Source organism: Fringilla coelebs (genome assembly GCF_963513975.1).
Source record: "Fringilla coelebs genome assembly, chromosome: 18".
NCBI classification, from domain to species: Eukaryota; Metazoa; Chordata; class Aves; order Passeriformes; family Fringillidae; genus Fringilla; species Fringilla coelebs.
The window spans coordinates 7771711-7796852 of record NC_140044.1 but is presented as its reverse complement, the minus strand read 5'-3'; the positions used below and the strand labels follow the sequence as shown (position 1 = coordinate 7796852).

The 25142-nt window shown below is 42.5% G+C and overlaps 1 protein-coding gene across 2 annotated transcripts; it reads left to right on the top strand.

Moving 5' to 3' along the window:
- Positions 1-281: 281 nt before the first annotated feature.
- RPRD1B (regulation of nuclear pre-mRNA domain containing 1B) lies at positions 282-24597 on the top strand. Of its 2 annotated transcripts, none has more exons than XM_084217843.1 (7): positions 282-526; positions 1972-2101; positions 3147-3280; positions 8734-8846; positions 10638-10764; positions 11821-11996; positions 22136-24597. In XM_084217843.1, exons 1-7 carry the CDS (start codon positions 376-378, stop codon positions 22283-22285), a joined length of 981 nt encoding a protein of 326 aa, XP_084073969.1. In that variant the 5' UTR covers positions 282-375; the 3' UTR covers positions 22286-24597. The 2 variants fall into 2 exon arrangements, with proteins under 2 accessions (XP_084073969.1, XP_084073970.1); XM_084217844.1 differs by lacking the exon at positions 22136-24597 and adding an exon at positions 20759-21411.
- The last annotated feature ends 545 nt before the right edge of the window (positions 24598-25142 follow it).

Here is a 25142-nt window from a genome sequence, read left to right as displayed (position 1 = left end):
GGTACCAGCACCACAAAGCTCCCGCGAAGTGGGGCGGGCACTGTGAGAAAAGTCTCGGGTGCCCGCAACGCGCATGCGCCAGAGACGCGCTACTGAAATTACGGGACTGTCAGCGCCACAAAACTCCCGCGGGCCTGGGCAAGCGCTGTGAATAAAATCGCGAGTGCTCGCAGTGCGCAGGCGCCGAGGATGGTTGCGCATGCGCTGAGCCCGCCCGCCGTGCGGCCCGGCTCCCTCCGGCGCTCCGTACGATGCCGCCCCTCGCCCCGCGGCGGGGTCAGGGCGCGGGCGGCCATCTTGTGGCGGCGGCCCCGGCGGGTTGTTGTCGGTGAGGCCGCGCCGCGCCCCCCCCGCGGGCGGAGCAGCCCCGGCCCCATGTCCTCCTTCTCGGAGTCGGCGCTGGAGAAGAAGCTGTCGGAGCTAAGCAACTCCCAGCAGAGCGTGCAGACGCTCTCGCTGTGGCTCATCCACCACCGCAAGCACGCGGGGCCCATCGTCGCCGTGTGGCACCGGGAGCTCCGCAAAGGTGCGCGGGGGGTTTGTCCGGCGGGGCCGCTCTGGCAGCCCCTGCCCCGAGCTAGCGGAGCTGCCGGTGAGCGCGGCCGGTTCCTCCTCGCGGAGCTCCGCGGGCCGGCCCGGGAGAAGTTGGTGTCCCGGGAGTTCGTGGGAGCCTGGGCGCTGTTTAGCTGCTGTGTTGTTGTTTACTAAACTTTGGGGGGAACACCACGTGTGAGGGGAGCATTCCGGTGATACCGGCGGCGGTTTTGGGAAGGCAAAGGACGGAGGCACAGCCAAGCGTGGGTTGAGAGGGAGGAGATGCTCAGCTCCGGGCGGGTGTAAAACAAGAGATGTACGAATTACGTTCCCGTGACTGTGCTCAGGCAAACTTGGAAGTGCTGTGGCCGTTTGGCTCCGTTTTTAAGTTTCGGGTTTGGATTCATACAGCTGCCCCGTTATAGAATTAGTGAAAGGAGATAAGCAGAGAAAAAGTAGTTGTAGAAGTCTGTAAAACTGTTCGGTGCTATCAGCCAGAAACATTTTGCGCGTGTTTTCCTTGCAGATTAAGAAAAGGTGATTTCCCAGATGGCTTCATCCTGAAGTCAAGGGAGACTGCCAGTGCCTAGTGAAAGGTGTTCCTGCCGGGGGCAGGGGATAGGAACGAGCTGATCTTTAAGGGCCCTTCCAGCCCAGACCGTTCTGGGATTCAGTGTGGATGCCTTGTCCCCAGGTGCAGCCAGTGTCACCATTCCCCTGCGGGCGCCAGCACTGTGAGCCCCTTGGAGCAGCTGGGCTGTCTTCTGTGTGATTGCTGCTTTTTGCCGTTTGTAGTTTATTCATGAGTTTTTGGAAGATCTGCCTTTGCCCTGTTGTGAGGATGAGCACCTTTGTTTTCTGCATTCTGTTGTTTTTGTTGGGGGAAGAGTGAAACTCACTAATTCTGGCCATATTGATACAGAAACTGATGGTGTCAAAATAGGAAAATTTAAGGTATATTGAAGAAATTTGATGTTAGGAGCATTGTTTGGAAAATTTTTGAGTCTCCACCATAGTTTCCTCCTGCAGTTTTACTCATTCTGAGTTACTTTGATTGATTTGAGTATTTTCCCTGAAGTTAATTAATAAAAAATAAACTAATTGGTTGCTAGTGGCTTAGAACAGCTTTTTAAAATTGTATTTAAAATTTATTGGTTTTTCAGAGTTGAGGTGTCACTGTGCACAAAAAACATTAAACTCCTTTTTGTTTTAGAATTAATTAGAAAAGAGCAGAAGTGGGGACATTGAGAACTACTTGACTTGAAAGCCCCTGGTTTCCTTTGGTAAAATAGAAATGTTTTGAACTTTGGTTTTAGACTGCAAAGCTTTGAACAACTTTGAAAGCCCTGTTAATGATTCCAGGTGAAAGAAATGAGAAATAAATACAAACTCTCCTTTTGTTTTTTCCTTTTTTTCTTTTTTTTCCCTCTTTCTCAGCAAAATCAAGTAGGAAACTTACTTTCCTATATTTAGCAAACGATGTTATCCAGAACAGTAAGAGGAAAGGCCCTGAATTTACCAGGGAATTTGAATCTGTTCTCGTGGATGCATTTTCTCACGTTGCCAGGTATGTTGCTTATTTCTTCACCTTTCCTGTCTAGGGATTTGCATTCTTGTTATTCAAAGCTTAATTTACTTGGATTTAGTTGTTTTTTAAAGTCTAGGGTGTGCTTTTAATCTCTCTATAGTGAAGATTGGATTCTGACTGCTTTGTGCTTGGGGACTGTTTAGTGTAAGTGGGTAACTTTGTGTGTGAACCAGTCCTTCACAGCTTCACATGTTTGTGAAGCTCCTATGGACTTTATTTCAATTGTTACCTAAAGATCTGGCAGATCTGTTTATGAGCAGTGGAATTGAACAGTTGGGTGTGTTTATTAAAGCCACATAATGAATGGCTCTGCCCCATTGTCAAAAGACTTTAGAAGAGCTGATGTTTTGGGTCACTGGGTTCTCACCAGCCTCCTCGTTTGAGCAGTTTCTTTGTGTGTTACCTGATCAGTAATATCCTTGCTGGAGGAAGGAGGAATTTTGTTGTTAAAAGGGAAGAAGTGATGCAGGCACCACCTTTCCAAAAATACACTGTTGTTTATTTAAGATTGAGTCTAAGTGGCATAATAAGTCCTGTTACCTCAGCTAAACAACAGTAATGCTCTGAGTATTTGTCTGTTCTGGAGGGCTGTCTGACTGTCAGAGCATGCTCTGAGTGCATTTAAGTGCCTAATGATCCAATCAACCTGCTTTTAATTGGGATGTTATTGGCTGAAACAGCTGTTTAAAGTTAATACTCAGAATTGTAAACTTGTCAGCTTTGGGGTTTTTTATAAACTCTTACTGCAAATTCTGAATGATAACAAGTTTCTTCTTTCACAACTTTTTCTGCCCTTACTTTGAGGTGGGAATGGTGGGAGACTTCCAGGCCATCTTTAGGTCAAATAAAGGGGAAAATTTGCCATAAGTGTGTTTTGCACAGTTTGTCTCAGACAACATGAGCAAGATTCTCTCCAAATGTTAACATATTGCAATGGGTGCAGCTGCCAGTTTGGAATATCCTCTCTGAAAACATAAGGAGTGTTGATCAGCTGAAGTGTAATGATTTCCCAATCTTTGAACAGAGAAGCAGACGAGGGCTGCAAGAAGCCCTTGGAACGATTGCTGAACATCTGGCAGGAGAGGAGTGTGTATGGCAGCGAGTTCATCCAGCAGCTCAAACTGTCTATGGAAGACTCCAACAGCCCTCAAACAAAAGGTAAATGCATATTGCTTGTCATGTGTGTTTTGTTTTTAAATTGGTGAATGTTTCACTGGAATTACTGTGAGGAGTTGAGCTCGGAGTTGAGTTGTTGCCAGAGCTAGTTGTGAAGATTCTTCAGGACTGTGTTAAGAAGTGTGAGTTCTATTAAACCCTCAGTTCTGGTTTGCAGACGTGCTGTCTTGGGGCTGGCAGTGAGCTTAACTGGGTGTGATGTCTGGTGCTGCTTGTGCAGATGCAGTGCTCCAGGGCTGCCTTTTGGGGTGAAAGCAAGTCAGTCATGCAGCGAACTGTTGTGTCCACCTCAAATCAAGTGTCCCATTCTGCATCTCTGAGACTGCTCAGCTGGGTTATTGCGGTATCTTATTCAATACTGTTAGTGCTTTCATTCTCATATTAATTGTTTTGTCTTCCATAGTTACTGTATTTTATTATGATGCAGCAAGGAGTTTTGAATAATTGAAGTCTGGAATATATGCCCTAGAAGCTTGTCTGGTCTCTTATTTTCTTACACCAGCTGATGTCATTTGGAGAAAACTCTAACTTTGCATAATTTAATATCATTAGAACATCACAGGTATAATCTTATTACTGCATGAGCCCTGTGAGAAGCTTGTGTTTACTGTGCTTTGATTTACTGCTTTGGCAGATCTTGCCTCTTCTGTAGCACTTGGGGGTGTTTCACTGGTACTGCTCCAATGGAAAGAGGGGAGCAGTGGTATGTCTCAACTATGGAAGGTGAGGGTCATTAAAAATCAAGAGTGTTGTGGTTGAAGGAATATGCTCCATTCCTGGAAGCGTTCAAGTCCAGGTTGATGGGGCCCTGAGCAAGCTGGTCTTGTGGCAGGTGTTCCTGCCCGTGGCAGGAGAATTGGAATGAGACAGGCTTTAAGGTCCCTTCTGTTAAGCCATTCTATGATTCTCTGAAATGTCAGTGTCTTCAAATGAGCTGGAATGGCATTGCTGCTCTGGTCATATTTTTTTCTATTGCCCACAGAGTTCTGATGATGTGAGAGAGTTGGATGGTCATAAGTAAAAGGCTCTAATGCCATTCTTAGGTGCTGAAAACAAGGTCTGATTGAGTTGGTATTTAATGTAGAATTAATATGAAGATATGAGCCTAAATGAGATCTGAATGTGAAGACATCTCTGGCTGTAGCTTTGTGCTTTTTCACACAGTGCTTTGGGCAGAACTGCTGGACAGATACTTTAGCGGCTCACACCAGTGCCCTTCCACCTGCCTCTGATTGAGATATACCTTTTGGAAGAAGACCTCTGCAGTTTTTTCCCCAAATGTTGTGAGCCAACTGCCATAACCAAAGGGGTTATCCCATCTCTGTGGAGACAGAGGGAGTCTGTGCTCTGGGGGCTGAAGGTGAACAGTGTCTGCATGAACTGGCTCATGTTTGGGTTCCTCTTGTCTGGGTGGAGTGAATGAGGCACTTGTGTGTTACCAAAGGCTAGAATTTACACTCCTGGTAACCCTGACCTGATTAACTGAGGATTTGAAACTTTATTTTAGTGTACCTGGGTAGGTGTTTCACAAGTGTTTAACTTTGAATCTAAAGGCATTGATAATTGATACCACGTGGTATTTCCTGGTCATTTGGCAGCCAGCTGTCCCTCAGCGTCCTTTCCCTTTGGCTGATGGTATCAACCACGTCTGCTACTGTTGTCTTCTCAACTTATGAACACTTGTACAAAATTAAACTTCCTAAGAGTAACAGATCTTTGTCTGTGGGAAGCAAAGTGGAAGAATACAAACCCTTGAAGAGCTGCTGTGTGCACAGCTTCACTTGGCAAGAAACTTAGTTTTTGCCTGGCTAATTAGAGATATTAATGTAGTATCTTTTATATGAAGGAAGGTTCAGGCCCTTGCATGAGTGTGAATGTTACTGCCTTGTCAATTCCTGGTCAAAAAGAAATTTGAAACATTCAGCAGTGTTATCCTGTGGGTTTTTTCCTTGCTTTGACTGGCATGTGTGCAAATTACCTTCTTGATGGTAAGAGCTAGTTTCACCTGGGGGCTTTATGGATTTCTGACATAAATTAGTGTTGAGTTTCTGGTGAGTTGCAGAAGGCTTTTTTGCGGTTACTGTATTCCATTTTCAAACAGGTGAACATAAGCAAAATGAAGATTAAGGTGTCCTGGTTTACAGATAGAGCAATTGTTGTAAATGTGGAAAACCATAGTCCAGTGCTCCTCCAAAGCCATTCTGGGCTTACTGGGTTTGTGGACTCCCAGGGTAGACACAGCTGAGAAATAGGCAATGTTAGTGTCTGTAGATTGGTGCAAGCTGTGCTGTTAAAATGTTGGAGCATCTGGCACTGTTGATAACACCTGGTGCTATGATAGCAACTATTCTTTTCTTCAGCCTGAGGTATGGCAACAGGTCAGTGCAGGTAATTCTCTGTTATTTTTCATACTGCAGTGTCTTAAATTCCTGGACTGATGGGTGCTTCTCTCTGAGAAGGATGACTGTTTGTCTTGAGAGCACCACTTAGAGTTGTGTCACTTGCCAAAGTGCAGTGGAGTCCTGTATCAATGAGGAAATACATCTTTAATGCTCATCAGTCAGTGTTTCAGTGCTACAGTTTGTTTCTTGTTTTGTGAGTAGCAAGGCCTTGGGTAATGCACAGCCATTCAGTTGTCTGCACATGCTGAGTGCTTGCTGTAGAGCAGAGCTGATTTCCCTTCAGAGAGACAGGGGTAAGACAACCAGCCCTTTCTAAGCACTGTATTCCCTGGTTTGACTGCTCAGTGGTGCAGCTGACTACCAGATTTTAGTCTTTCGGGTTCCTTAAGGAGATATGCATATGCATGGAAATGAGCTTTTGAATATTGATATATTGTTTTATCTCTAAATGTATTCATTAAGCTTGCATTTGCTTTCTCATTAATCTCATTTTTATTAGAATGTTTCTTTTCACAAGCAATAGGGAAGAGAAAAACTACCCATTTCTCTCAAAGACTGGAAAAAGTAGGTCTTAAAGGTTTGATGTGAAACCCTTCAGGCAATACAACCGATATAGCTGATGTGTTTTCTTTTTGTTGTCTTTGTAACAAGCAGTTGAAGAAGGTCCTTGAATGTGCTGTGATGTAGGAGTGTGTCACTCTTAACACAGAACTGAGATGCTCCCCAACTGCTTTCATTGTGTTTATATTGCAAATTCTGGCACAGAAAGTCAGACTTGTATTAAAATATGGAGAAGAACAGAGAGGAGAGCAGGCAGAGAGGCTTCTGAGGGTAGCTGAAATGAAAGCACCTGGACACAGGAGAGCTGACCTCATTGGAGTTTCTCTGGCTTCTTTATGTCCATGTCAGGGTGGGCTCTTGATTTTCATGGAAGAAGCTGTCTGTATTCTACAAGGATATCTTGATTGGTTTGGACATGTATTACATTCTGATCAGTTCTGGATGTTTTCAATGTTTTCTCTTTCTCTGGCTGGATTTGACACGCTTTTCTGCTAGTGTAGACTGTAATGGTTAAATTACTCCTGGCTGGCGGATTTTGTAAGTTACCCAGGCAGGGTGTATCTGTGCTGTGCTTCTGTTCTCTTTCAGGGATCCTTTTGCTCCATATGCTCTTGGGTTTGCAAATAAGCAAAGGAGTTTTTTTCTGTTTTGATGAAATTGAGATAGAGTTTCTAGAATTCTCCAGTGACTTTTGCTTAGGTTTGCAGGTGTTCAGCATCACCGATTTCAGAGTGCTTCCAGTCAGACTCACGTGGCCTTGTTCAGATGGAATATTCAATGAATTCTGAATCCTGTGTCAGAGGAGCAAGTGTAGCTGTGTACACTTGGTGAGCAAGTGTAATGCTGTGTCTTGTGGTAGACCAGTTAGCAACACAGCAGGAATAACTCTTCAGCAATTTGAATCCCAGCTCTCAATTTAATTTCACTTGTGTGATTGCTGTGGTCATGCATTCTTCTGTTGCTGGCTCATGTTTATCCTCTGTTGGTTAATTATTTTATGATAAGTACATACAAGTGATAAATACTGATGACCTCTTGTGTTGGGCTGGGTAATTTTAAATGCGCTCTTTGCCCACTTTCACATCTGCTCATCTCCTGTTCTACCCAACTCGTGTTTCTTGCAGACCTCAGTGGGCAGCAGCTGTTTTCCTTGTTGATCTGGTGCATCACTGGCTTGTCAGTCAGATTGTCAAGTACTCATACATCAGTTGGATACATGCAATAATTGGCTGTCCTTTTTCTAGCCTAGGTAGCTTTGTTCTGTCAAACATTAACACTTCCTTTGGTTTAGGGTAACTTTTGTGTGCTGCTTTGCCTTCCTTTGAGTGAGTCTGTCCTCTGACAGATGTGCTTGTGTCTGCCTTGGGAAGGTTGTTCAGCTCTTTCCCCAACGAGCAGGATGTAACAGCTCCTCTGATTTCTCTCCATTAGAATGAAGTTTTTTCTTATGTCCCACCTGACAAGGCAGGCAAGAGTCAGCATTTAAGGACAGACCTTTCTATTTGGTTCCCCATTAGAATGGGACAGTCTGGTTTTGTTTTAAATTGAGTGATCTTGGTTTTTCCTGTGAATCAAAGTATATACAGATTATCTTGGCAAGACTGGATTCCATTGAATAGATGTTCTTAAGACTGTCCAAAGATTTCTTACTAATTACCCTGTATCTTATTATCTTTGGTGGCAAGTCTGAAAAATTATCTACCTTCTTTTGAAGGTTCTGTGGCTGGATCAAAGGCTTCATTAAGACTTCTGACTCATTTAAATAAACTGTCTCTTCCCTTTCAAGCTAATGTTTGCCATGCTGAGGTTGATTTAACTAATGCTGTCTTGCTTTATGACATCCCTGTTTCTGAAGTGTTCCAGGTTACCTGCTTGGAGATCAGTTCATGCTTTGCCCATTGGCATTGCTACTGTCACATCTTGGAGTTGTAGTTTCACAGAACTGTCCTGAAGCCTTTGTTTTGATGAAAGAGTGGAAGATTGAATAACTAGCAATTACTGTGTTGATTGTGGGACCACAGGGAGCATATAATTCATGCAGAAAGATAACTTGAAATTCTTCTGTCCTTGTGTACCTTCATATCAGTGCTTCATTTCTACTGGTAGAAATCCTTACCTGTACACTCAATGTTAGCCAGAGCATCTGAGAGTTGAAGTCTGTAATTTATTGACAAATAGCACATTTATTTGTCTTTCCTACTTTCATTGTGAGAGGCACAAACATGTGTGAAGTGCACACTGCTCGCGTATCCTCGGGCTGGCATGTAGAGAGATACATAGGAGGAAGAAATCAATCTTTTATTACTGTTTTGCATTTGAGTGTTTGGAATATGATTCCAACATTAAAGTCCAGCTGTGGTCATCCCCTAGAGGGCTTAATCATCAGAGCATCCATCTGGTATAATTCTTTGAAGTACAGATAGTTAAGGTGGGCAGATCTGGCATCCAAATGAGTTGTTTCTATGTCTTCAGTTGCAGAGGAGAAGAAATCTTTAAAGCGAACTTTCCAGCAAATACAAGAGGAGGAGGATGATGATTACCCTGGGAGCTACTCACCCCAAGACCCCAGTGCTGGGCCACTGCTGGTATGTGGAACGGGTTGAGGCTGGGAGGAGCTCTGGAAGCCATAGGGCCACCTCCTGTGTGTCACAGCCACCTCCCCTGTGTCACAGCCACAAGGTGGAGCTGACAACAAGTGAAATGGGTTTAGTGGCGAGATGCAGTTTGGGGTTGAGAAGTCCATGTGAAATGCAACAGATTGCTTTTCCCTACTGCAATAGTGTGTCACTTCTGAGCAATTCCAGGTAGTCTAACCCAAGGTCTGAGTAGTGCTGCCAGGAAAGAATCTCAAAGGACTGCTGGAAGAAAAGGCTATATTTTAAATTCTTCTTAAAATCAATGTGTAGCCTATAAAACCTAAAGCTGTGAGCAGTTAATACACATTTTTCTTTCATAGGCTATATCTTTCTGTAAGTTATTATACAGCATAACATTTGTTATATTTGTATGGAGCTGGTAGGAAAACCAGCATGGAAGACTTTAGAGGCTCCATGTTACTGGTGTGGAAATATTTGGAATGAAATAGAAAATCATTGTGGCCATTTCAGGCTACAGAATGAACATATGTTAACCCAGAGCCTATTTGAAGGGGATAAAAAATTACACCATCCATCTGGTAAACTGTAAACATTGAAAAATAAAAATAAATAACAGTTGTCAAGGAAATAAGTGAAAATTTTGTTGTTGTTTTTACCTCCAGATGCCTTGCAGCTTATGGTTTCTCTTGATTATAAACATTGTCACTGTTGGAAATCATTTGCAGTTTGCAAGGAAGTAGTAAATATTAGGTAATGGACCTCTTTGTTTTTCAGATTAAGAAAATATTTATTTAAAATTTGTTAGTGTTTTCATTGAACGTAGTTTAAAAATCAGTGCTTGTGTTTATAGTTGTAGTGTTCTGTTTCAAAAACCTTCCCTACTTCAGAATTTTTAAAACAAAAAAGCAACACTTTGTTCTTCCTGTTCAGGGAGTTTCTCTGTTGAATTTTTTTTGAGCAAGGAGGAAAAAGAACATGTTAGGGATGGTCCTCCTAGAGCTCTCCTCATCCATGTCCTTTTAAAGTTTGGATGCATTTTGAGGGAATTAATTCAAACTGACACGTCTTTCCTCAGTGCAGGAAAAGCAGAGAGATTTAAAGCCAGATGAGAGATGAGCTGAGGGCACACTGAGGAGCCCAGTTGAGTTGCAGAAAGCTATGTGCTTGCAGGGAGCTGGGTGAGGACAGCCATGGCTTTGCAAAATCAGGAGGTTACAAAGTTTGATTTATGGGAGGAGCTTTTGTCATCATTGGAATTTATAGTCACTATCAAGTTACAGAATTCTAAACCTTGTCATGATGGAAATTTAGTATAGTTTTGTTTGGGCTGATGGAAATTTGGTGTTGGGTGTTTTTCCTCCAGAATGCAGCTGTAGAACAGAACAAAAAGGTGCCTTTACAGAGAGATTGTCAGGGATGCTTGGGTGGAAGATTCAGTCCCAGCTTGAGGCAGCACACAGGGCTGGTGGTTCTCTCAGACTGGTGTTGTCATGTCCTTCTCAGCTATGTCTTAAATGATCACTTTTTGTAATTGGACTGAGAAATTTCCCACTGCAGAGCCTTGAAAAGGATGGCCCTGCTGTAATTATGCAGGAGGAGCTAAATACTGGGATATTGTAAACTCAATGAATACTCCTTGTGTTAGGTTTAAAAATTACTTGAAGAAAATATTCCCCAAATGGTGCCTTTCAGAGGTGGGTGAGCTCCTCTGCAGTGACCACATCCCTGGGAAGTGAATGTGGTTAAGGTTACCTTGTTTTACTGTTGGCTCACTTGTAGACTGAGGATTTGATCAAAGCCTTACAAGACCTGGAAAATGCAGCATCAGGAGATGCAACAGTGCGGCAAAAAATTGCTTCTCTGCCTCAGGAAGTTCAAGATGTTTCATTACTGGAGAAAATTACAGGTATGAGACTGGAAGATGAATGAACATGGGTCCAAAGAATAACTTAGAAATCAAAGTGTGGGGTTTTTTTTTATTAATCACCATGTATGGTGGAGTGAATTCCTGCTTTTGTGTCCTTACTTTGTAGTTCTGGGGTAATTAACAGATAGCAATCCTGTGACTAACACTGAAGATAAACTTATATAGCTGCTTCCTTTTTTTGACTTGGACTGAGGCTTTTGTACTTTGAGAGCATCATCAGCATTTTGCAGGAATATAAAGGAAATCGAGCTAGAGTTCTCAAGTGGATATGTTTGCTCTTAAACACCTCAGCTGTTAAGATATCTTGAAGTTTTATCAGAGTGTGCTGAATACACACATAGTCCTTGATTGATATATTTTCAAGTTCTGCCAGACTGCTGAGTACACACATACTCCTTGATTGCTATGGGAAAGGCAAATTGCTACCCCCGTTAATCTGTCAGTCTTTGTTTAAATTAACTTCTGCAATTGCATTTGAAAAGTAATTTTAATAGAAGCATTTAGAGGTTGAACTGATTTGACTCTTGTTCCTGGAGGTAGTTTTAATTTAGAACTCATTATGAATTATCACTTATTTGGCCATTCATAATATATTCTTACAGTGTCCAACTGGACTGTGTGCACTTCTTAGATTTGTGTCAGTACATTTGAATTTGCTCCTATATAAGAGGAATTAACAAGAGCACACCGTGTTAAATGTAGAAACCACCAGAATTGTTTACCTGAAGGTACTTCTAACATTTTAACCTGTTCATAGAGGCTTGCTATTCATAGATTTATCTCCCTGCTTTCACTGACATCTCTGCAAGGATTAAATGCAGTCAGTTATGTCAGTGTCTAAAATACAGCCCACAAAGGGTGTATGTCCTATTTCCTGTTATCCTTATGATAACAGCCCTTATTTTCCTGTCAAGCCAGAAGTATATTTACGAACAAGATGTTATTGTGCCTGTGGCTCATGAATCGCAGCCCTTCTGTCAACAATTGGAAGTTTTAAACTTTGTCCTCTAAATCACCCAACGCTTTTGCACGCAGACAAAGAGGCTGCGGAGCGGCTGTCGAAGACGGTGGACGAGGCGTGCCTGCTGCTGGCCGAGTACAACGGGCGGCTGGCGGCCGAGCTGGAGGACCGGCGCCAGCTGGCACGGATGCTCATCGAGTACACCCAGAACCAGAAGGATGTGCTCACGGAGAAGGAGAAGAAGCTGGAGGTGAGTGCCTGTTACTGGGGCTGGCAGAACAATTGGCTCGCCAAACGCTCGCCCTGGACTCCTAATCTATGGGTTTCTCCCGAGGGACATGGTTCATGCTTCCCTGGTGTTGCCTTTACATGATTCCGGGTTTTACCTCTACATCTGATTCCGGGTTTTACCTTTACTTTTGGTTCTAGGTTCTGGTTGCCTTTACACTTGGAGTAAAATGGTTAAGAAAGTAGTGTCATATCTATGGAGTGCAAATCTGTTCTGATGTTCAGTCTAGATGTTTCAGTGCACCTGGAAAGCCCAGAGTTCTATACTTAAAGAAAAATAGACTTGCCTAACACATACCTTATTTTGTTATGACAAAATTTCAAAAAATAAACCTTTATCAAAGAATTAACCTCCCTTTGCCATAATTACCGGAGGTTTTTTTATACTGCTTGGGTTTTTTATTTTCCTGATGGTTAGGTGTCCTTCATCTGCTTCCTGTGCCCCTGCTTGTTTAGAGGAAGCAGTTTAAGCCAGATCTTTTGCTCTGCATCCTTTAACAGCCACCTACCCACAGCTTCTGTGGTGCAGCATAAATGGGGCTGGTAGTGAAAGACAATGACTTGTGTTTCCTGAACAGCTCCTTTGAACAGGGAGGGCAGGACCCTAAAGCAGCCTGGGGCTGAGCTGAGCCCCCCTGCTCAGGCTGTGCAGCCAGCTGTTTACAACTGTTTATCCAAAACGTGCCTTCTCCATGGAAGTTCTTTCGGCAGCACGTTGTGGGACTGGCGAGGAGTTTAATTAATGGCTGTGGTTGTATGTCACTCTGCCATCTGCTAAACTGCCCCTTGGCGGCACATTAAGGGCTTCTCTGCACCGCAGTGCTGGTGATGAGCAGCTGCTGCGGGGTGGGATGGGAGGGGATGTGGAGGACAAAATCTCCTGGAAGGAGACTGAGCTGCAGCAATTGCAGTCTCTGTTTACTCTCATGGCAAACCTCCTCCTCTGACTGCTCGGCAACATTGTTCCCAGATAAATTCATTTTGAATGTTTTCTTTGCTTGTGTTTATACTGGAGTTTCTCAATGCCTTGTGACTGAATTTCTTCAAGCATAGCATCAGTCTTATGACTGAGTCAGAAAAAATACTTTTAGACAGGGATACAGATGATGCCATGAAACCAAATGTTGTTTCACAACTGATTTATTTTCTGTGGAAGTCTTGGGTCAGGTTTTGAGGTTTTTTCTTGCTTAAAGGATGCCTATATGTATGGAAAAAACCCCATAAGTGATAGGTGTACTGCTGTTTGCAGTAAATAGGTAGCAAAATGCTGCACAATAATATTTTAAAAGGCTCTGAACAATTAAAATTTTTGAGTCAATTTGAGACTTTGAAGCTGAGACATCCATAATGACAACATGAAATTAAAATTTCTAATGCATTAGCTGAAATGTTGTGACAATCATGGAGGTTTTTTGTTTGGAAAATATCCTTTTGCTAAAGAATGTTTCTTGAAAATTGTAAGTCTGGCAGAGGCAGAAATGTAACCCTGAAAATTAAGTGTTTTGCTGGTTGAGTTGCTTTGTTAATGATCGTAATCCTGCTGATGGCAATGAGACAGGCTGCTTGCACACTATTAGGTGTAAATGCAGTTCTTCACTACATTAGAAAATAAAGAATGATCCTATTTAAATATATTAGGATCTTATTAAGAATCTGTTTAGCTTGGCATCTTTGTCATTCTGCCAGACAAGACAGCCTCAGTGCTGTAGCAGTCTAAACAGAGTTGCAGGAAATGCCACTCCAGCAGTGAACATGAGGCACGATTGATATTCGTGTCAGCTCTCAAACCTCAGTGAGGGATGTTGCCTGATTACAGCATTCCATTGTTCTGCCCTTGTAGAGGGTTAATAAACAGTGGAAGATGCTGGTTACAGATAAGGCAGGCCAGATTTGCTTATCAGTTTTAGTTGAGTCTTTGATGTTCTCACAGTATTGATAAGCCTGTATTTTTCTTTGTAGTGCTAATAAGCATTTTACTAGAAGGATCTGAAACTTGTAACAATTAAAAGTGTATTAAAAAACCAAAACATTTACTCAGGCAAGGTCTGAAATGAGAAAATAACTTAAAACAATCTAATTTTACATATCTGCTCATTGTAGACTTTGCTCTCTTGAGGTATCTTTTCCAGAATCTTTGGTACTTTGAGTTTTTCCTCTTGTGCTGAGGAAGTTTCCTCTAAGTTTCTTGACTTAGATGAGAGGGTGTGCTTGGATGGAAGATGGATCATTTACTTCACCATCCTCATCTAGCCAAGGCTACTGGTTGGGTAGAGGGGCTTCTGACAGAAATCAGTCAGGGTTTTATTTTAAGAGATGGAAATACCTAATTTGGAAATTACACTGGATGTTTTTTGGATTTTATTTACTCACAAAGTCTTTCACCGTGGTAGCAATGAAAATAGCTAATCTGTGAATTTTTGAAAAGCAGCTTTTATGGTCTAAAGAGCTGCAGTTTTTTACTAATCCTGTTAATGCTGTCCCTCATGAAACAGCAAATTGTGAAAACGTGCAGAAACTCAGTATGTTTGTGTCTTGTGGGCTAATGCTCAGAATACTCTGCATGTCAAACCCCTGTGACACAGCTCTTGTCATCAGTTGCAGTAAGGCTGTTTAACTGAGGGACATTGCTGAGGAACATGCTGAGGTTTGGGAAAGGAATTACACATCAGCATGGACACAGCTGGCATGAGTAAGGATTGAAACAGTGAGGGGCAAAGCAGCACTGGTGATTTGAAGGGAGAAAGCTGCAACAGAGCCTGAAGATCATAACATATGGACAAACTGGTTTTAGGGTAGCAATGGAAAAAATCAAAGTGTAATAATTAGGACTTCTTTATCCTGGGGTGGTGTTGTGGTGTTTTGACTGTGGTCTAAGAGCACTTAAGAAGGTAGATTTTTCTTTAATTCTATCAGTCACTAAAATCAGCTGGCCCCAAACTGATACTAAAGAGCCTATAACAAGGCATATATCTTCAAAGGTAAGTATTCCTCATGTTAACTTCCTGAAAGGTGTGGAGGATACTGTCATTCAATAGCTGAACACTGAATTTCTTTTAAAATGGTGCTTCATCTTGCTCAGCAATTGTGGGCTCGATACTGCAGCTGCAGTTTGATCTTCCGTGCCAGGGATAGATCAGAGGTGGCCTGGACATTCACAATTGCAGATGACAGGAAACAAAATCCACTTTCAGACAGGCCTAGAAGCAGGAACTGTTGTTTCTGTAAGAATGAGATGTGTCCTTGTACCTCACAGTAGTATTGAACTTCCAATGGAAGTTTCCTGATTTGTGTTATTTTTGGCCATTGCTGCACCATTACAATTACTGAGCACAATCAGCTGGGGAAGTTTTTTGTCCTCAAGCACCTGAGCCTGCAGAACTTCAAGGAGAATTGTCTTTTGAAGTCAGAGCACTCTTCTGGAATGCATGGCAGGCAAGGAGAAAAAAATCCAGGGAATTAGTTTGTGTAAAATGAAAATGTAGTGGGGAGAACATCCCATATGGGTATACCAGGCAGCTGTAAAGTGAAGTAAGATAAATAGATGAGACTGGCAGAACCAAGGAAATGTGCAAGGAAATGGCAAATTGTGTAGAAGCTTCATGGGAACCTGAAATAAGTAACCTAGAGTGAGTGGAGGGAGGGCTTTTTTATCTGATGAAGAGAAGAGGCAGAAAAAAATAGAAGATTGTGCAGTCAGAATTTTTGGTTTGATGTGCAGTCAGTGAGGGCAATTCTTCCACATAGCTTCTGTATCTGTGTTGGTGAAAGGTGACATGAGGAACAGTGTAACACAAGCAGTGTGGATGGAGCAGTGTATGTACTCAAGTAAGTGTGTGCTTACATGTCTGCAGCTATAAATCTAAAAAACATACTGTATTTAAGATCCAGTTTAGGGGAAATATTCTGATTCTTGGCTGCAGCTGAAAAATTGTCACTTAGAGTCCTGCTGAGAGCTCTAGGGGTTTTTAGATGTTTGTGAGTTTTAATATTCATGGCTTCAAGGCACCTTTAATACGGTGTTAATGCCGTGCCCACACAGATTTGCAAACCCTCTTTGATAATGTATCTCTGAGGGATGAAGTGCATTCTCACTTGAGGTTTTCTGGACTGCCCAGGACTGCACATTTTCTTGAAATACAATTTAGTTCAGTGGGTTAATAGGCAATTTATTGCTGTTCTGCTTCCACTGCCTGGGTCTCTGTAGTGTGTCACTGTTGGCACGGCTTTGTGCTGCTGCTTCCCTCAGACAGGAATTCTTGGGTTCTGTGGTATATTCATTTCAGTGGTTTAGACAGTGAAATAGGAGATTAAATTTTAGGGCTCCTGCCAGGAAACAAAATTGTCAGTATTTGACATGTGTGAAGTAGCAGGAGTGGCTGTGGGAATCAACAGCAGAATGGGGTCAGCTCTGCCACCCTGGTAGGGAGATCCTGAGCCTGGAGCACCCAGACAGTGCCAGACCTGGGTCTGTAGGACCAAACTGGTGACTAATGGGGCAAGAAATGCTGGACTGTGCAGCAGTCCTGCCAGTTGTGAGCCACTGGTGCCTCTGGGTGTGGGGCAAGAGAACAGGCTGCTCTGTAGGGATGTGAGCTGACAACTGCAGGTAGTGTGGGTTTGTTGGGCCATGTGTGGCTTGAGGCAACAGCTGTGTTTCTTTGCACAATAGAAAGATACAGTTCCTTCATTTTGTCAGTGCTTCTAGGTATTTATAATTACAGTAGTGCTGCAAATAGAATAATACTAAACAATAAAAGTAGTACATATAATAAAAATAATACAATATTAACATAACAATGTTTTTATGCATTTTACTGAAGTGAATGAGTGTTGACCACTCTCTTGCTTAGCTAGAAAAGCATTAAGATGCTTGGAGAGGTGAATGTAGCTGTTGGCTTGTGCCCCGGATGTTGATTTTTATGGTGAACATCAAATGTACCCCCCTCAATGTTTATTTCTGGAAGGGTATTTGGCAAATGAAATGACGATTTGTGTCCATCATACAGTGGCAGCAATCTGGGATTTTTCTGAGATATTTTGAACATTGCAGAAGTTGAGGCATTCCCAGCAGCTGGAGAAATGCTGCTCCTCTACTGCTGCTTCTTCTGTTATCCTAAACAAAGAGGAGAGCAAGGAAACGAGTTCTGGTTTGAGAGCGTGTAATTCTGCCAGGAGCAGAAACACATCTCTGCTGAAGTGTGATGAATGATGCCACAGAAGAAAGAAGCCTTGTCAAATTTAAAAGAGCAAGACTGAACAAATTTTAGGTTGAAAATGAACTGAAGACTCTGTAAGGAAATACATCATTCAAGCTCTGATTCCTGGACTGCATCTTTCAGATAAAAACTCAGATTTGCTGGTTTAGTGCTTCTGCAGAATGAGGAAACCTGGTTTCACCCTGGCATTTGGTTTCACTTTGCTTTTGAGGAGGGTTCTGATGCAGTGAGCTTTGGAATGGCAGAAGTTTTCCTTTCTGTTCTTTTTCTAGTGAATATGTTTTAAAAGTACTTTGCATAGGTTAAGTGGCAAGGAGCAGAAGGTAAGGAATACCTAATCAGCCTGCTGCAGTACTGTGGTATATTTAATGTTTTTAAAGGGAGGTTTTACCTGAACATATAATCACATGGCTGTCAGACCTCTCACTTCACTGCATACTCTCCAAATTCCTGCTGAGCCTCTGATGCATTTTTCCCCTGGCTTGTGGTCTTCTGCTTTCCTACAGCTGGCTCAAGCTGCATCATATCAAAACTGCGCCTGACCGGCTGCTCTTCCTATTCACTTTCCAAATTCTCATTAATGCTTAGCTAGATGTTTTTTCAGCAGATGCAATTGCTGTGATGACTTACAGCACGTTCCTACTCGACCCTGTGCAGGAGAGGACGTGTCCAGTACGCACTCTGAGCCAAAATAAGCTGAAATCTCTGCTGTGGAACGTGACAAGGTGAACCAGGCCACGCAGCAGTGCTCAGGATGAATTTCCTGTCATGTTGATTACAGACAGTTCTATAATGTTCAAGCACGGCTGCTTTGGAATGAAACACTGTGTCAGCTTCATTCAGCAGTGGCTAATTCTGATTTTGCATTTGTTTCAAGGACTGAGTATCTAATTCTCTTGGCCACTGAGGATGTAGAACGCCATGCACTGAAAGAAAATGTTGATTAGCGAAAGCATCCGTGTGGCACAGAGCCAGTTTTTTTCCTCTATCATCCTGAAACTCCTGCTTACAGCAGAGGTCTCATTATTTTGTCTAAAAAAAGCAAATAGCATCCAAATACTATTAATCTTAATATAAGCCTACTGAGCAGTGAGACAATCAGCTCAACACAGAGTACAAACGAAGGCCTTGGAAAGCAGCAGCTTTTTAACTGGACTTAATTTTGTTCCATTTCATGGAATGGAAGGACCTTGTGGAAAAATCTGCAAGGTGCAGTTTACAGGCATGTCATGGGCTACATGAAAAACATGGTTACCCATAAAACCTGTTTCCAGAGTCCTGCATTGCAGAATATGGCCAGAACTTGTGGAAAAAGCAAAGCCCTCAAGCTGGAAGGGAGTTCAGTGTCTCTGCTTCTGTGTATTCTTGAGGGGAGCAGCCAGCATTCCCTGTCCCAGCTCTGGCTCATGGTCTATCCTTGACAGCTCTGCCAGGAATCAGCACAGCATCTCAGGCCCAGAGGGATGGAGAGGGTTAAGCACAGAGCAGACAGTTTCCTGCCATGCTCTGTGATGTGTATCCAATCTGTCCAGTAAGTATTCATCTATTCTAGGAAATCTTGGTTTCTGGATTACTCCCTTAGTTTCCATTCCTGAATTTATTGATGTTTTTCTGAGCCAATTTTGGTTTGGGGGCTGTTGCTGCCTCTTCCTTGTGAGAATTTTTTCTGTCTTATTTTTTCAGTTTGGTTTTTAGCAGGTAGGATTTCCTTTGGTGTTGACTAGATAGTGCTTGCATTTACTTATTAGTAAGGTGGAATTACTTAGAATTGAAAGGAATATGTTTCTCAAGGTGACTTGATGTTTCTTTTTTGTCATCATGTGCATACAAAAGTCTCTTCAAATTGGGAGCCTGTTTCTGATAACTCAGTGTTCCATGTAGCCCTCAATGTAGAGTATCCCTGAAAATAAGGACATGCTAAGAGCAATATTTTCCTAAACACTTGAAGCTGTTAGTTGTGAATCTGGAAGCAGGTTGGTGCTGTTAATATGCAGAAGAATTGCTGCTAAGTCTGTGTGTTTGCCAGCAGCAGTGTGGTTTGGACACATCTTGGTGGTTCTTAATTTGTTAGTGTGTTTTATGAGAACGGGGCTGTCAGGCAAGGAAGGCATTGGCAAGATTCTCCCTCCCCTAAGTAGCTCTCTTGGGAGAGAAATGTTATTTGCATCTAATATAACTCTAATGGTCACGCAAATCATCTTCAGCTCAAAAGCCATCACATTTCAGTCCTGACTGTCCATGAGAAGTGATGGATCCTGGTTAGTTTTACCCTGAAAATGGCAGGACATTAGTCTTTCTGTGGAGGTTGTACCTGGTTTTACATAATTGTTTTTTGTGGATTTGTAATTGGATTCATAAGCTCATAATTGTTTTGTGTGGATCTTGGCAATTCAAGCCATATTTGAGGTATTTTCTTGGCTTATGTCTGGAATTTGCAACTTCTTTTCATCTTCAACACCCATTTATCAGACCTGGAGGACTTGCCAGCTGCCTTGCCCTTTTTTTTTTTTGTTCCTGTCTTTAGTGGGAATTACTACAGAAGAAAGAAACACCTGCTGATACTCACTCTTGACAGTTGGCATTCTTGAGGAGGAATTGCTGCTCATTCTTTCCTGGCTTGATATCCATCACTTCCTGACAATGGTGTGAATTATGGATTTTAAAATATTTTTAAGATGGCCTTCTGTGGATCTCCAAGTCCAGCCTCTTCCACCTTCTCTCTGCCAGCATTTGGAGCTCAGTAGATGTTCCTGCAGTGTCTGTTGTGTGTGCAGGAGCTGGTGTGCTGCTGTCTCCATCTCCAGCCCTGGGGGTGTGCCAGCCCTGAGCTGAGCACTCTGGGCACTCTCTCCTTATCCCCAGGGTTGGGGGTTGGCTCCCACATTCTTTTGGAGAAGAAGCCCAAGTGTTGGAATGCTGTGCCTCCATGGCATCCCTCTTTATCTGCTGCTGTTCTCTATTAATGCCAAGGAATCTGGGGGGGTTGTTTTTGTTCTCTGTCTTCATCTCATGAGTTTCTCTACTTGTTTCTCTCTTTAAGAATTCCCAAAAGAGTGTGATTAGGCCTGTGGGTGCATTTTTTTTTTTTTTTGGTCCCGATTCTCTGTCTTTCATTAAAACAAGACAAATCCTCACAAAATTAATGTGTGCACCTTGAGGTGGTGTTTTTTTTTTTTTTTTTGTTACTGTTCTCTAGGCATGAGAACAGCACCCTGCAGTTCATGGAGCTAGGAGGGCTTTGTTTGGACTTGATTATTTCACTGCATATCCTGTGTATGTTAACAGAAGTGTTTGGTTATATTAACTCGCTAAGCCTCATAGAGGATTTAAGTTTGAAATAGGCTGTTAAAAGATGTTCCTGCTTGGTGCTGGCAGGAAGTTTATGGGATGCACTTACACAGCCATTGCAGGGGTATCGGGAGTTGTTGCGATTGACGGCTGCTCTCACTGTTCTAATTCAAAATAATGAAACACAGAGAGTGTAAACTCCTTGCTTGTAACCCCACAGGAACTGCTGTGCTTTGATGTTTGGAGAAGGTGAAGAGAATTTCCATCACTGAGAAGGTTAGAAAGTCTGGATTAAAGTTGTAAACTCTTCAGAAAGATGTTTTGATTAAACATGTGCCTAGTTTTATTTGATCTTCAGAGATATAAACTTCTGTTCTCTTAGCCAAGTAATTAAGAAATGAAAAGTAAATTGATATTCTAGCTGGCTGTGTGGAAGTCTGTTCTGTGTTTTTTTTCTTAAGCTCATTGTTTCCTGCATTCTGGAGGTGCCATGAAAAGTAGGCCACATGTACTTGAGTAAAGACTGGCACATTCAAAAAAAAAATACTATGTGCTACTGGAGTTTTATCCCTTCAATTGCTGTCTTCTCTGACTGTTATGTGAATGTATAGAATCACAAAACCTTGAAAATTGCATAAACACTCTAATTAAAATCTTCTGTATTGGGTAATTTGGATGTGTGCTGGGCTGCTTATAAGTGGCCTCTCACCAGAATTGACCAAGGTCCAGTTCTTTCTTTTTTCCATTTTCAGGGTCCAAACTCCTCTCTCTTCTCATTATGAACACAAGTCACTGGTGTCTCTGAGACCTGGGGGAATTTCTGCACATGGATAGGGATTCCTTACTGCACTTTTACTACTCAATCCAGACTTCATTTGTGGAAAAACCACTTGCAAGTTTCCTCTTTGGAGATTTTTAGCTTGCTCTTTTTTCCCTCTGTAATAAAATCCTGACGATGTTAATGTCTGTATCTGGTGTGGATGTGCCTTTCCCTGGTTTACATTCCGTGGTCCTACACGTATTTCCTTGGTGTCCCTGCCATGCTAGGGTTGTAATGTGAGCTCATAAAGGAGGCCCTGTTTGACAACCAAAACTTGGGTTTGATTTAATAGCTTGAAAGGGAGAAATTGGATTAATTAAGTGTTGAAAATTGATCATGTTCGAAAGCAATGAGCATTTTGGCAGCATAGTAATACCTGTGGTGTGCCTCAGCCTGTGGCTTCTGGCAGTGGAGGGGTGTCAGGAACATTCTGGCAGCAGCTGGGAGTCAGTTTTTGGGGAGGAACACAAGGACAAAGCAACTCTGCACTGACACTTCTCTCAAATGCTCTATCCGGCCCTAGTGTGTGCTGGTTTGGGGACATTTTACATGTAAAATTAGTAAGGCAGGGCAGGGTTATTTAGGGATGCCAGAGCCTGTGGGCAGGCTGTGAATTTGGGGCAGATGGCAGGGTCTGCAGTCATGCCAGCAGTTGCTCAGAGCACCAGGGCCTGGCCGCCTTCTGTGAGTCCTCACCTGGAAGAGACTCCTGGCTTAACTAGCAGCACTGTTAATTAACCTGTGTTCAATCTTTGTTCTCTTGTCTCTTTCCCTCAGGAATATAAACAGAAGCTTGCTCGGGTAACCCAAGTGCGCAAGGAGCTGAAATCTCACATCCAGAGCCTTCCAGACCTATCACTGCTGCCCAATGTCACAGGAGGTCTGGCACCTCTGCCATCTGCTGGGGACCTGTTTTCAACAGACTAGAACAAACCATGTGCCCCTGTTTTCATTATTACCAGCAGAAGACGACTGGTGTTGGCTGGAAGTCCAGTCTTCCAAGATCTGCAGTAGGAAGGAACTTGCAGACCCTGCTTTGAACCTCTTGGCTGCTCATACTCACCCTCTCTGTGTGCACTGGCTCACGTGAGGGGAGGAAGAGGAGTGAGTTTTGTGAGCTCTAAAGGGGGTGGGGGTGGTCTGTTTAGGCAAACTTCTCTCATCTTTTCCTGTACTCTTTAGTTGCTGTTTGCCCTTAGCACTTGTTACCCCACAAAGATCACAAATCATGTACACACATACCTGGGAAGCTTCCAGAGGAAGGTTGACTATGCAGCATCTTCCCTCTGTACAAATATTGTATTATTTCTGTATAAGTCTCATCTGTTTTAGTTGGGTTTCTGAGCCCCATCTCTGGGAGCAGTGGAATGGCTCATGGGCCTCGTAGGGATGTGTGTGCATGCCAGTCCTGTGCCACGTCAGGGGAAGCATCTGCTCAGCAATGGTACAGGGAAAGATTTGTTCCTAAACCTGCAGTTCATCATAATGCTGTGGCCTGACGTGAAGGTTGTTCCCATTTGGCATGAATGTAAATTGAAGTCACAGGCAATAAAAATAAGCAGCTTTTCTTTGTGAAATTAGAGGTAGACTCATAAGTTACACTGTGCTGAGCAAAGCAGAACTGGATGTTACCTAAGTGGGAGTGGAAGTAAATTTTGTTCTAGCTACCTTAGATTTATACCACATTTTTCCTCTTCATTATATGAAATCAGATGGTAATGGAAGCTTTGATTTAATGACCTGAGAGTCTGGAATGGTGTGTGGCAGCTGCTGGTGTCCCTCTGACAGGCACTGTTAGGTCTGCTCTCAGGATGGTTACATTGAAAATTCAATGATATAAACTCTCTCCATAGCTTTAGTGAAGTTGTCTGATGCACAGATGTTAAATGTGGTATAAATATTTATTTATATAGAAAATAGACCCATATATATGCATATATCCTGTATGCACATGTACCCTGTCCATGCATGTAGATATTAGAAGGATGTACTTAATTTTGTGTCACAGATTGTGAGTTGATTTTTATAATCAGGAAAAGTGTAAAAAACAAAAAAGGTAAATTTAAAAAGCTTTTAATTCCATTATGTTGCTGGCTAGTGTTTTAGCTGCCAGGGGTGTAGTTACATTTCAGTTTGTGTGTTAGGTGTGACAAGCTGGACTCTGATCACTGAACCATTCCAATCTGGATACAAATCTATTTAAATTTAGCACCTCTCACTATAAAGCAGGTTCTGTTTCTGGAGACACTTGATCTGGTAACACAGGTTTTGTAAGACAGAGGATGAAGTGAGCTGAGATGCTCTCTCTGTGCCTCCCTGTGGTTTTGAGCTGGTGTCAAAGCCAGGAGAAGAAAATGCAGAAATGCAAAGCTCGTTCTGCTCCGCATTAATTTATTTTTCAGGCTGTTCAGTAGCCCGGTCAGCATTCAGTTACAGCAAACACCACCACAGCATCTTTTGATCATTCAGTTGTTCAGAAGCTCACGTCCTTTTCCTACTGACACTTCCTTTTGTCCTTTTTTAACGCTCCTTGCACCCTCACTGCCCAGCCTACAGATGTTTTTTTCTCTTTAGTTTACAGGAATTTTTCCAGTGGCAGAACTCTGTGTTCCCTGAGTCACTTTGACTGTGCAGCCTTTTATGGTCCATACTTTAGATTAAACACTGTACATTCTCTCTGCTTTTGCCAAAAATGAAAAACAAACAAAAAAAACTCAACACCAAACTTCAAGAACCCAAACCAAGACTTTTGCATCCTGATTCAGCTCACAGAGTTACCCCGAGGCTGTTAAACCAAGTTATTTTGAGCATTGATTGAACGTGTATCCATTATAGGACAAAAACTGTCAAAAACTGATGTAGACAAATGTGTTGGCATCTCACGTTTGTGTTTTGGGCAGATCTGTGAGAGAGTTGTCTGTCTGGTTTTTTTTATTTTTTAATTGAAATGTTTTGATTTTTTTTCTGAATATATGCGTGTGTTTTATTTTGCTTAATTTAAATGAAGTCTTGTAGTTTTTAATTTTATTTGTTTTACTTTTTGGGCAAAGGGCATCTGGTGAACTGGGTGACATTTTCTGAAGGTTAAACAGATCTACCCACAGTGTGTCTTTTTTAACAAAAGCTTAAATCTGTATATTAATTGACTTAGGAATTAATTTAGACATATAGGCTGCCATTTGACAGCAGTATATTCTGAAATGTCTCATAGATATCTATTTTTGAATAAAGAGGGTGTCATTGAACAGTAGTGTCCTTACTTCTTTCCTCAATGCTCTGGCACCCTGTGGGTTTTGTTTGGGTTTTTTACCTTTCTAAAGCCCAGGCAGTGACTTGGGGAGATGCTTGTGTCAGTTTTCCATGCAGAGTGGAAATGGGGGATTTCTGTAGGACATGTCAGTTGTTACTCTGGGAAAAATATAAATTAAAGGCAAACCTGGAATGGGAGGAAGGTGCCTCCCTACATGAGCACCAGGAGCTGATGTTCCAGAGGGTCAGTGTGATCGAAGCCTCTCAGCTTTGGGGTCTTCACGTTGCCCTGGGAGTTAATTCTGGAGGTTTTGGGGAGGCTTAGGGGTTCTTCAATTAACCAGTCTGCAAGAGCCTCTGTGGGCAAACAGTGATTGTTTCATATGCCCTGGAGAGGATCTGCAAAGCGGATTATGTTTTATACTGATTTACAAGTCTTGCCTTAAAGGGACTATATTTAGCACTGCTTTCACAAAGCCCTGCAGAGGCTGGGCAGTGTTGTGGGAGCAGGAGGGAGCTGGTGTGGGTCCTCCTA